Source organism: Pleurodeles waltl, chromosome 5 (genome assembly GCF_031143425.1).
Source record: "Pleurodeles waltl isolate 20211129_DDA chromosome 5, aPleWal1.hap1.20221129, whole genome shotgun sequence".
Classification (NCBI taxonomy): domain Eukaryota; kingdom Metazoa; phylum Chordata; class Amphibia; order Caudata; family Salamandridae; genus Pleurodeles; species Pleurodeles waltl.
In genome coordinates this window covers 1,148,199,179-1,148,211,587 of record NC_090444.1, presented here as the reverse complement: position 1 = coordinate 1,148,211,587, position 12,409 = coordinate 1,148,199,179, and the positions used below count along the sequence as shown (strand labels likewise).

The window sequence follows — 12,409 nt, the reverse complement described above, 5'->3', positions numbered from 1 at the left end:
GGCTATGTGAGCCTGGTTGCGTTGGTTCTGACCCACGCAGTAGAGATGTGTAGGTTCTGTTCCTTGCATCTGCAGCAATGCATCAATTCTACTCTGCTCCAAAGGAACCAAAATCCTCTGTTGCAAAACACCTTGGTCCCACTTCCAAAGGTCCAGACTGGGATGGCACCACTTGGCTGGGTAGACTCACAGATGGCTGAGTCCAGGTGCAGGAGCATCGTGGATGGCAGTCTTTTATGTCCATGAAACTTTAAATCAGGAGACCAGCCAGCTAGCCCTTGGAGTTACTCTGGGTTCTAGGTTGTAGATGCGGGTGCAGTCCTTCCCACTCCCAGGCAAGAGGGCAGCAGGCACAGAATAGCACACCAAAGCAAGAGTAAAGCAACATTGCAGTCCAGGAGAGTAGCAAGCATTCAGCAGTCCTTGGCAGAATATCCACACGGCCAGCAGTGTACTGAAATGGTGGTGTCAGATGTCCAGTACTTATACCCAGTTGAGGCTTTGAAGTAGGGAAACTGCAGAGACCTGCCTTTTGAAGTGCAGAGAGCCCCTGCCCTGCCTCTGGATTCGCTGTAGGAGGTTATTGTATGTGGATAGGACAGTCTATTAAGGTGTTAGTGAGGGTATGCCCTAAGGCCAGCAAAAACAAAGTCCGCAAAAAATTGAGGGTACCACACCAAGGCTGCAAGTTCATACAGTTTGCATATTTGTATTAAAATGTGTATAAAAGCCCAACTCCTGAACATTTCTAGCAAAGTGGCAGATGGAGATAACCCAAGGGCACAGCAACCTACATCCCTTCCACTTTTTCTCAACTCCCTCAGTTTCTATATAACATGAGCAATAGTGTTCAGAGTTTGAAACCAAAGGAGAGAAAGGGGACCAACCAGGGCAACTCTTCACATCAGTTCATGGCAAAGATTGGCCTCTAGTTTGGGGAAGGGTGACACATTTGCAAAAGGGAACAGATCCTCATGCGATTTAAAAACGAAATAAAAAATAGTGGTGCAATGACAGGGGTGCAGGGGACCGCTCCCCACTTTCAGACTTTTCAAAGAGGTAAATCTTTTTTGTTAAATGTAGCCCGGTTTCCTTTACGTAAAACAGGCTGCAGTAAAAAAATAAAATGTGTGTATATGTGTGTATTATGCGGTTACAGCCATGGTGGTTTGCTAACCCCAGTGGGACTTTATCCCTATGATAGATTCCAATTGCAGTGAGTAGCTATTTGCAATCTTCATTAATAGTAGAGGTACATAGGATTGCGACTCACTCAAAATTGGAATTTTGCAAATTGACCATTAGCATATAGGTCAGTTCTCAAATTCCGTTCCATTCGCAAAAAGTTGATGCATAACTGCAACCCCTTCTTGTGAATGGAATTTTCATACATCTGCCCTTTGAGGTTTTTTTAATGTTACCAAAGGGAAAGTGTGGTAAACCTTTTAAAGTGCTTTATAGGGTTGTTCACATTGTCTAACTCTTAGTGTGCTGTGGATGTTGATCTAACCAGTTAGTAGACCAGGCTGCACTCATTGATATGATTAACAATTTATAAGTGGTGGAAATGGAGCTATTTCTCTGAGGTGGTGGATTATTAGGCAACCGTTTAGTAGTGTTGCTTCACTGGTGCACTCAGTGTGATGATTACTGTCAAAGGGCTGGTGGCATGCATTGCTGTCTTTGCTGGTTCATGCTACTGTATCAGTGTGGGTGGATGGACCAACAGCCATCTCTGGGTCAAGAGTTTGCTTGTCAGGTTGAAGAGTCAGGCACTGCAGAACACTCTCAGTATTGTGAATCATGATCATGTGCAGTTCTGTCCGTGGCTTTCCAGTTACTGCCAGGCTAGACTGCGTTATGAAGTCTGAGTGCCCTGAACAGCAAATGATGTGTTGGAGGGCAACACCTCTACTAATGGGGCGAGGCCAATAGTCAGTTATGTTATGTTAATTTGTATAGCTCACTATTCACCCGAGAGGGTACCTAGGCACTTGGGCAGGTTTGTGGTTCCCAAAATGCTTATACAAAGAGCCAGGTCTTCAGTTCATGCGGAACTCAAGAAGTGAGGAGGCTCTTATGTGTTGAGGGAAGTTGTTCCATGTTTTCGGTGGGATGTCTGAGAATAAGCAACCTCTGGTTTTGCTTTTGTGGATGCAGGGAGTGTGAGAGCGTCAGGGAGGCAGAGTGTAGGTGTCTGGTGTGTGTGTATGCAGTTCATGTATTTTGATCCCATGTTGTGTAGAGCTTTGCATGTGTGTATGGGAAGTTTGAATTGGCTGCAGTTGTGAATGGGAGCCAGTAACGCTTCCTGAGTTGTGGTGTGATGTGGGAGGTTGAGTCTTGCTCTGGTGTTCTGGTAGTCTTGAGTCTTTGTAGGAGTGTTTTGGGGATTCTGGTTTAGTGTTCTTGTAGTCCAGCCTGCTAGTAAGTGCTTGTGCGACTCTCCATCTGATGTTCTGAGGCAACCATTTGAAGATCTTTCGCAGCATGCATAGGATGTGGAAGCAGACCGTGCACACTGCATTGACTTGAGCTGCCATGTTTAGCTCACCATCTAGAATGATCTCTAGAATTCTTAAATGGTCTGTGGGAGTTGGCCCTAGTTCTGAAAGACACCGGGTGGAGTCCCATGGAGAGGTCTTATTTCGGAAGACCAGTACTTCTGTCTTGTTGGAGTTGTGCTTCAGGCAATTGTTTTGCATCCAGTATACAACCATTGCCATATAGTTGGTTCTGGGGTTTGTTGTCTGTCAGGGAGGGGATGAGTTTGGTGTAAAAGGAAAGGGGATGACTGTGATGCCTTGTAATCGAATCATGTTGGTGAGTGGTGTCATGTATTTGTTGAAAAGTGTGGGGCTGAGGGATGATCCATGTGGGACTCCACATATCAGTTTCTTGGTCTGTGATGTAAAAGGTGGAAACCTGAGCCTTTGAGTTCTTCCTCACAGGAAGGAAGGTATCCATTTGAGAGTGGACCCTTTTATATGCCAATCTTGTGGAGTTCTGATGAGACTTTTTGTGACAGATGGTGTTGAAGGTCGTAGAGAGACCAAGTAGGATGAGGGTGACAGTTTCTCCATGATCCAGGATGATTTGGATTTGAATGTCCTTAGGGGCTGCGATGAGTGCTGTTTCGGTGCTGTGGCTCTTTCTGAATCCTGATTGCGTGTTGTCTAGAAGATGGTGAAGTTCAAGATGGGTTGTGGCTATCATTTGCTAGTCAATTGGAGGGCCCGCCTGCCCACACAGTACATTTGGTTACTTTACAGGGCCTTTATACATGATGGTGTGACAGTGCTGTTTGCCAACTCTCTCCACTGGCCATATTTCTCAGAAGGCTGACAATCTCATTGGTGATAAGGCAGATGCTCAGCTCTTCCATAGTTATTTCTTCTAATGCCTGTCCCGTCTCTTGGTCATTGCTAAAATGGACCACACATGTGGGAATGGGCCATTTTTAAACAACTTTCCTTATTCATTGCCAGAAGGAGGAGTTAAGACTGCGCGGTTACTGTCCAATTAGAGTTGAGCACCAGACTAAATGCACTGAATCCTGTTGTATGTAACACAGGATGTAAGGCTTGAGTCCAAGCAGTCTTGATGCATCTCTACTCTGTGTAATGAAGCGTGGCACCACTGGTAGGCGGGAGGAGAGAAATACATGTAAGACACTCAGCTTTGTTTACAAGGCTGGAACTGCATGATACTTTTCAGTCCTTGTGGTGATGTGGGCATATTGGGCCAAGATAAGATGTATGGAACATGGCAGGGTGGCTTTACACCAGTGTGTATTTGTCACTCCTTCAGCGCCACAATAGCTGCAAAGTCTTCACTGTGATTGACATTTTCATGTTTTTACTGTACCTGTGTGATGTTACGTCTTCCGTTTACGTTTAGCAACCCTTTATCACCATAGGTGTTAAAGTATGAAGATGAACATTACATTCCTGTGTGGCAGTAATTGGACCGTGGGGGTTCTAATTGGAAAGCATACCATCGGCACCTGGGAAATTATGGCAGACCCTGGGTGTGTTCTAAATCCCTGGCATGGTAGCAGCCCTATTGATATATATTTATTTATTAAGTAGCATAGACCTGTATCTCCTCGGACCACTTTTTCTAGTTTATTATTCCTGAACATATTGGGAATTTTTGCCTTTTATTGTATTTTTTTTATTTTGGTGATGTCACTACTTGTGATGTCATGAGAAGCAAAGGTCATATGACATCACTTCTTCATGCCACCAGCAGTGAGCTTGTGTGATGTCACTTCCTGTGATGTAATCAGGGGCAAGTGATGTCACTTCGCTACTCCTGGCATTTTGGTGAACCGACATGCATGCCCTGTCACCTGTATGCACCAATGTATGTATATAATACATAGTTTACAAGGATTGCCTGCTATTAGCTTATCTAAAGGGCTGATTAAGAGTTTAGTGGTCAGACTGTCGGACTGCCAAACCCGTTTGGATGAGGCTGTTGTCAAGCCAACTGCCTCACACATGTCGTATTATGATGATTGCGCTGGGCTGACTGGTAGAAACATCATGTTATGTTTCTTCCAGTCAGCCCAGTGGAAACAATGTGGCAGCATTGGCCTTGGTTCCCTTAGGAATCCAAGGGTAATGCAGATGGTGCACATTTCGAGGGCGCTGGTGGGTGGCTGCACTGCCCACATCATGGTTTTGGACAGTGCAGGCCTGGCCCCCCGTACTGGCTTTCTGCCAGCCTTTTCATGTATGGGACCCCTCCATGAAAAGGCCGGCAGAAGGTGGAGTTGTGGTCAGCATGGTGGTGCCAAACTCTGTCCAGCCACGGCTGATCATGACTCAGACTGCCAACAACCCATCAGGATCTATGATCCTGGCAGTCGCAGCGGTCTCCTGGTGGTCTGACTGCTAGGATCATAATCTGGCGGTCGGACCGCCAGGAGTGCAGCAGTCTGTCCACCAAACTCTTAATGAGGCCCTTAGTCTGGTTAATGCTCTGAGCCCTATGTTATCATCTTGGTCTGGTTCTCTTACCCATTTCACCTTTGCACTGTTTTGGCAGACAAAATGTGCCACTTTGGGTTTCTTAAGTTGTCTTTTCTTGCTGCATCTCAATTTGATCCTTCCTCCCTACATAATTCCAGTGGTCCTGTCTACAGGCAATCAAGTATGCAACAACACACATGGCAACAAATGTCTTTAAGCCAACATATGCCAAAGCCATGTGATGAACCAGATTTGTATATACTGATAATGGGTCAAAACGTTGATCTTTACTTATGTGGTTTAAGAGTGAGCATATGATGTCATAACTCTTTTTTTTTTTTTTTGTAGTAATGGATGAAACGTCTATAGAATGCACTTTTAAGTACGAATGGAGGGAGATGTACACTCTGACAATGAAATATTATAGCAGCTTTTCGGATCTCCAAAGACACGTCCTGAGCAAATTGACCACTGAAAGTAAGTTTAAATGCAGTTGGTGTAATTCTTGGTGAGTACCCTGTGTTTATATGATGCATTAAGTAGAGTGATGATTTTAAAGTGGGATAAGCTTGTTGGCAGTGGCTTCAGTGGACTAAAGGGCCACCTGGGTCGGAGGTAGATGATGGCTATTGGGATGGGAGATATGCGATCACTGAAATTCTTTCCTGTCTTTGGTCATCTTCCTGACTGGGCTAGTTTTTACCTGTGGTTAATAAGAGTTTGACCTGGGGAGTGTTTGAGGATTTCGGTGAGTAGTGGGTTAAGAAACCTTGCCTGCAAATCCCATCATGAGCCAAGCACAAATGGGTTGAAAAGTGATGTGGTCTCCTGGAACAAAAATGTAACTCCCCTGTCAAGAGTTGTGCTTGATGTACATATTTCAGCCCCATGGTGTGTGTTTTGTTTGGGGAAATCACTTTGCTGCTTATTTCACTGCTTTATACTTAAACCTGAAGAGTGAAAGGTGCTGTAATTACAACGTGGTGTTTAATTTCCATTGAGGACCTGGTAGTGATTTACTGAATCAGCTCTCACATTCACAGACGTATTTTGTTTGTTTTAGCGATCCACCCATTTGAGCCTCCTAAATTTTCAAATAAAAGATATCTGGCCAGTGAGCTTCCAGTGCAGAATTATAGTTTTTTTTTTTCCCCTTCTACAGTGCTTCTTTTTCCCCTCTAACAGTGCTTTTTTTTTTTTTTTTTTAAGTGTTCAATCGTGGTAGTCTAAGCTCAGTCTTATTTCTGGAAAGGAAAAAATAAAAACTGGATGGAATCAGGCCGATTTATTCAGTGTTCAGCTTCTACTGGCAAGGTAAAGTATGCCATTGCAGAAAATGCTAAGCCGTGAGCATACCCTCACTGCCAGCCTTTCTATGTTGGTGAAACCTGGTGTTCCCTGGACCGTCCGAAGTGCACTCGTCTTGCTGTCAACGCGAGTGTGGCGGTCTTTGGACTGACACTCGTAATGAGGCCCTCAATATTTTGTTGAGTTCTACTGGGATATCAAGTCAATCAAAGATTTCCACATAGCATTTGCAGGATGGTTTTGATTAGTTCCACCAGACAACCACGTGCATGTTAGATTGTGGAAGTTCAATGTACAAGCCAGTGAGTTTTCTACTATTTGTAATCTTGACCAAAGCACTCAACCAATTGACTGTTCTATTGAATTAAGTATGCACATGTCATAGAATGATGTATTCTGTATGTCAATAAGATTTATTTGCCTTGGTTTCGTGCTACAAATATCAAGGCAAGTGTCCCTCCAATATTTGTACAATGTTGGTACAAACACTGGACAATCATATACATGAGTATGCAGACACCTTTGCTGTCAAGGGATAAATAGATTTGGCTAACATCCACGCTCTTGGACTTTGCATCTGAACTTCCATCCGTGATAGTATGCTTGAAGTAAAACAAATCCTAGAGGGTTTACTAACTTCTAGTATTGACTCTAGGTACTTACCAGGAAAGAAGATGAAGGTTTTGACCCCAGAGACTGGGAAATACCTTCCAATATCTCAAGATAAAATGAAACCTTAGCTTTAAGTGAGGGTGGATGCCTCCAGTGAAGCATTGGATTAATTCAGTTATCTTGGAAGACCAAGGAAACTGGACAACTGCAACATGCATAAACTCATTTAGCAAATTCTAAAGAACGTCTGACAGTGAGGACAACCATATAAGACTATGCTGAGCATTATTTTATTTTGGTCACTGACATGTACAATTTTTGAAAAACGTAATGGCTTTGGTAGGGATCATTTGCAACAACACTTTCGGTGATAGTTGTAGTGACACAAATGCCCCAGTTATGTTCAAACATTTATTTGGCTGGAACAAAAACAGATGGCAGGATGTTGACAAGTCTGTTTTAGCCATTGTTATTACCAATCAGAATAGTGTAGCTTTCACTGATTTATAGTGAAACTAAGCACATAAACCATGAGTTTCAGAAATCAACTAAAGCAATGAGCTACATGCTGCTGTTGATGTCTCCGATCAAGCCCCACAAGAATACAGATGACACACATCTCATGATATTTGAATGGCCACGTTTTCCCAATAAACTATTTCAAGTTTGCCCTGTTTCTTGTTGAATACATTGCATCAAGACCAGGCTTCTATTCGGCCTGCCTAAAAACACTGGAGACCACATAGTCCTGAAAATAAGAGACCTCAAGAATCAAACTGAAATCACAGGACTGCATGGATTGGTGACACTCCTAAGTAAAAAAGAATGCTTTTGTAACTTAAGTGTGTAAGACTCTACTTTCGCCTTAAGTGCGGACAAGAACCAATAATTTCAGAACTGAAAATAATCAGGAACAGGATTTTATTTGTATACATGCGCCTCTCATCTGTACACAAGACTGACAACCACTATACATGAGGGGGTTCACCTGTACAACAAAAGTATTCCTAAAAACTCATAATAGAGGGACCTTTCCTATGGGACATATCTGTTATGACAGTAGCACACTCACAATGCTAAGACTGATGCTTTGAAGCAGGAAGGGGCTTTTAATTAACCTATTATTCACAGGATTTCCTTCCAGACATTGCTAAGCTAACCAGATCCACATAAATGTTCCGGTGCAGATGCATTCCTTTTATTTGAGTTCATTATTTTAATTATCTTGTGGGGCTGCTGTGCCTGCATCATCTTTGCTCACTCCTATACTAATAATTTGTGAGGCAGTCACTTGCAGCAGATGCCCATTCAGCACCACCCGTCTAAAACATGAGTTCTCGTCTATTTCTGAAGTCCACATCAGGTCTTCAAACAAGAGAGTAGGTTTACTTGGCCCTCTCTACTTTTATATAAGCTACTTGAAGTAAAGGAAATAACATCCAGTCTGGTTCTGTTTACACAATCTCCGATCTCTGACTGTCAAGAGTGTCTGCACAACACATGTCCTTGTAGCACAAAGTCACAAACTGGACTACACCAGCTCAACTAGATCAGATACTCTTTAAACCTGAAACGGAGTCCATATTATTCAGTGTTTTCTGGAAAATGGTGTGGGAAGGTGCTCCGATTTTGCCCTGTGGTTAAGGGGGACCAAGAAAATCTGTTCTATACCAGTTTACTGCTAACCCTTCCTGTACTGGTGGTCCTGAGAAAGATATTGTGTAAATCAAGAGAATGAGGGCCTTCCTTCATCACCAGAGCGGTCTGGCACCGGCACGTAGGTACTCTCCTCGGCAATCCCTTTGGAGTGAGTGTGACTATAAGGGAATACCCCTCCCCCGGCTCTATTCAGACCAGAGGCAAATCACCCTTATCTCCGGGCCATTACAGACCTACCACACCATGAACCACCTGTTCAGGTAGGCCCTTTATGATTCACTTTGAGCACTTCACTTATTGTTGGTGCTCAAGGATCCTAGACCCTGACGAATGCCCCTGACCTACCAGCACCTTGAGAGGGCAGAAACATGTTGGTCATATACTCCTTTTTAGACTCTAAGAGACCTTATTCTCCAGTGAGCCTCCTCCCCCAGTTCTTAACCTTACCGACATGCACCTCCGTTAAATGTTAACTAGCATTAATTGGTGACATGTATGGTATTTTTATTTCTACCCCATCTGGATCCCTGTAATTTAGCCAGCCAGTTTAATTTCAGCACTCCCTCGGGTTCTTTTAACCAAGAGGTTGAGTCCGCCCAAGTAGTATCATCTTACTTGGGTGGGGCTAGGTGGCCAAATGATGAAGCAAGACACTAATGTGTGTGAGACCACCTAGTCCGTAAGGGAACTCCCCCTTCTTCTCCCCCCCCCCCCCCCCCCCCCAGGACAACAGTTTCCCATACCTGGGACATTCTTCACTCATGCCTTCTCCATCTTGTATCTTAAGGCGACCTAATTGATACCGCCCATTGAGGGGACATTGGTCAAGTTCCACCCTCAATCCCTACCACCCCACACCCTTAGTGGTTATATGGCCTTCCTTCATCCTCTTTTGGAAACCACTCTTTCTCGATATTGATTTATCGGGACTCGTTATCAAATATTTGTTGGTATTTTTTTATGGTAACACTTAATTTTGCAGTTGGTGGTAGCCGAGTTCTTAGTTCCTTGGAAAGCAGCATAAACCAATGTTTGGTTAGTTTATAGAATTTAAGTGTATAGATTGAAAGATCTATCACAATGGGGAGAAATTAAATTTAAAAATTGTAATGTAGATCTAGGCCTTCTGAAGGGTTACATCGAAGAATACAAATATGGGTTTCTACGCTCTCACGCCTGTCTGGTCATAGCGTGATCAGTTTGCCTTAAACATGGTAATTTGGTCGTTAGTTGACCCAATTTTATTCATTTAATTTTTATTTTTCTATTCAAGCTTTAAGAAAACATAAATAGGCACCAAGTAATGCAATTGAGCCTGACCTCAAACCTTCTGTTCTGTGCTCAAAAGGTTAAATTTGTGAAGGAATTTATTAGATCAAGGCAGGCAAACCAGGGTACGGACAATTGCAAGGCGTGTGGTGTCAAGCATGTGAGGTTCAGGGTGCTTGTGAATATAGGAGTACTTCTTTGGCTGAAGTTGTTGCTTCTGCATGTATTAGTGTGGAGACAAGAGACTTGCTGCTTCTCTTGAACTGTGGTGTGGTTACTGGAAGGAGGCCAATAGAAGTTGCTCTTTAGAGCCCCCACTATATCCATGTTAACTGGTGCAGATGGTAATCCTGCGTTCAACACACTGATAATAGCTGGGGCTTTGGACTACCATCAATGGTTTGGATTAGGTGCAGCACAGTGAGTGGTGCAATAGAAGACCTAGGTGAAAAGCCCATTGTCCAGACATAGCAGAATATACAGAGGCAGTGTCTGAAAACTCCCAGGAAGAGCTGTTGAGTATAAGAAAGGCATGCTAAAATCCAGTAACATCAATGAGAAGTCAAGGTATGACAAGTAGCATTGAAAATGAAGTTCATGAAAAGATGTATTTGTGGGAGGTGGGGGCTGTAGAAGCAAAGAAAAGTGTGGCAATGGCAGATGAGATTAAACCCTGTGAAATTTCTCTCTGCAACTGACATTCTGTGCAACTCTGCAGACTTCTACAAATGTGTAATAGCTAACATTATTAAAATGTAACCGATGTAGAGTCTGGAGAAAGTTGGAATCTATGCTGTAGAAATCTCAGCATGCTAAAAGGGTGAGCAAATGATAGAAGGCTTGGGGAATGATGTATGGCACTCCGGAAGATCTGGCATTAGAAGAGTGAGATGGGCAGGTGAAATTTAGTCTCCTAAAAACCGAATGGGTTAGTTGTGGAATATGGTTCATAGTAGTTTGGAAGCTGTGATACTTTCTGAGGTTTCCTTAATGCAGGGGAACCCCATGCAAGGGTCTATTGAGAGAGGTTCATCCAGGAGGGCAAAGAATGTCGGTATTCTCAGGCCACCTCGCAGGCAGTATTGGATACATTTAAAAATCCACCACCTACATCAAGAAAGAGTTGCATATGTGTAAAAAAAAATTCCCACCTGTGAGACTACCTGGAAGATGTTAAAAGCACGAGAGCTTAATGCCCTATGTATATCGGTGCTACCAGTTAAAGTGCTGCACATTGCTAGGGAGGGGCTAAGAATCGGTTACACAACGACATGCAGCAGCGAGGGCTACATGCTGTTAGGAGTGGACTGAGTGGATTTGGTCAAAAGGAAATGAATTGTGACAAATACAAAACAATTTGCAATTGATTTGTGTTTGCTTATTTACTGTATTACAAACTGAAATATTGTTCTAGGGTAACTCCCTACGCTTTACTTCTGTGTATGGTCAAGATGTTATCAAAGTGCTCTGTTTTGTCTTGCGCCTCTTCTTCCACCTATGTCCCTGTTCCCGCAGTCCCATTCACTGTGTTGTAAGGGATGAGTATGAAGGTGGTATATTGGAGTTTCTAGCTCTGTGTAACAAAGGTAGAAGCTGACATTTTACCAATACTGAGGGTTCTTTGTTTGCTTTGTCCAATAGTTCTACTCTGTGAAAAGGGATGGACTGGAATGCTTAAACAGCAATTCAACCTCAAATTGTATTGATTGAGCCGGACCCTCTCTGGAAGGGTTTTCATGCAACCGCCGGTCCCATTTTTAAAATAAAAAAAATAAAAAAAAATAAAAACTTAGGCTTTTTGTAGCAGCATATACAATATATTGTTTCCTTTTTTTTTAATCTTTTTTTTAATGTTACAAATAGTTTTTCAGCTATATCTATTCTAGCTTAAGGAACCTAGGTGGTACCAGTTTTCACAATTCCTCCAAATGCTAAGCTCTACACAAGCAAATTTGTGCAGCGGGCTAGAAGGCAAAGCACAATTGACATAACCATAGCCAATCTAGTTGCCACAGTACCCCGGTATGTAATATACCATATCAAGGCAAGTTTCTTGATGTGTCTGTACTTGAAACACCACAGCTATTTACAATAGCCAGCCATGTACTGCTTCAGTTTATAAAGTACTATGGCCAAATCAAAATTTAATTTTTTCCATAAGTATGTAAGACACATAGTTAAATTATTCATGATAAAATCACAGGATGTGCATCAATATTGCCAGACCAGTAGCTAGTGAAGCAGCCCCTCCACCCCTCCCGGTCCATGTCCCCTTGGTCTAGAGTGTGAAACATTGTTACATTGCATTTCCTTCAGGCCTGTATCCATATTGCTGCAACATTGAAATCAAAAATGCCATTGAAGGCAATCTGCAATGTGGCATTATGTAATGCATATGCTTATGTATGAAACCACATGGGATGTATAGGATTCAACATTATTTTAACGGTCCATTTGTAGATTGTGATGCTTCTGTCGCTCTTGCCCATTCTACTCAAAGTATTCTAGAATCTGCATCAGAGATCCATATGTAGTATAAAAGCTATGGTTTTGGAGGAAGCCTTTTCCCTACCCAGAGCATA

At 42.9% G+C, this 12,409-nt stretch overlaps 1 protein-coding gene across 1 annotated transcript in view; it reads left to right on the top strand.

The window, feature by feature from the left end:
- The window catches only part of LOC138296332 (uncharacterized), an 89,234-nt gene that overhangs the window by 30,602 nt on the left and 46,223 nt on the right, over positions 1-12,409 (top strand). Inside the window, exon 3 of the mRNA XM_069235374.1 lies at positions 5,328-5,456. Coding sequence (XP_069091475.1) covers positions 5,328-5,456 — 129 coding nt within the window. The remainder of the gene's footprint in view (positions 1-5,327; positions 5,457-12,409) is intronic.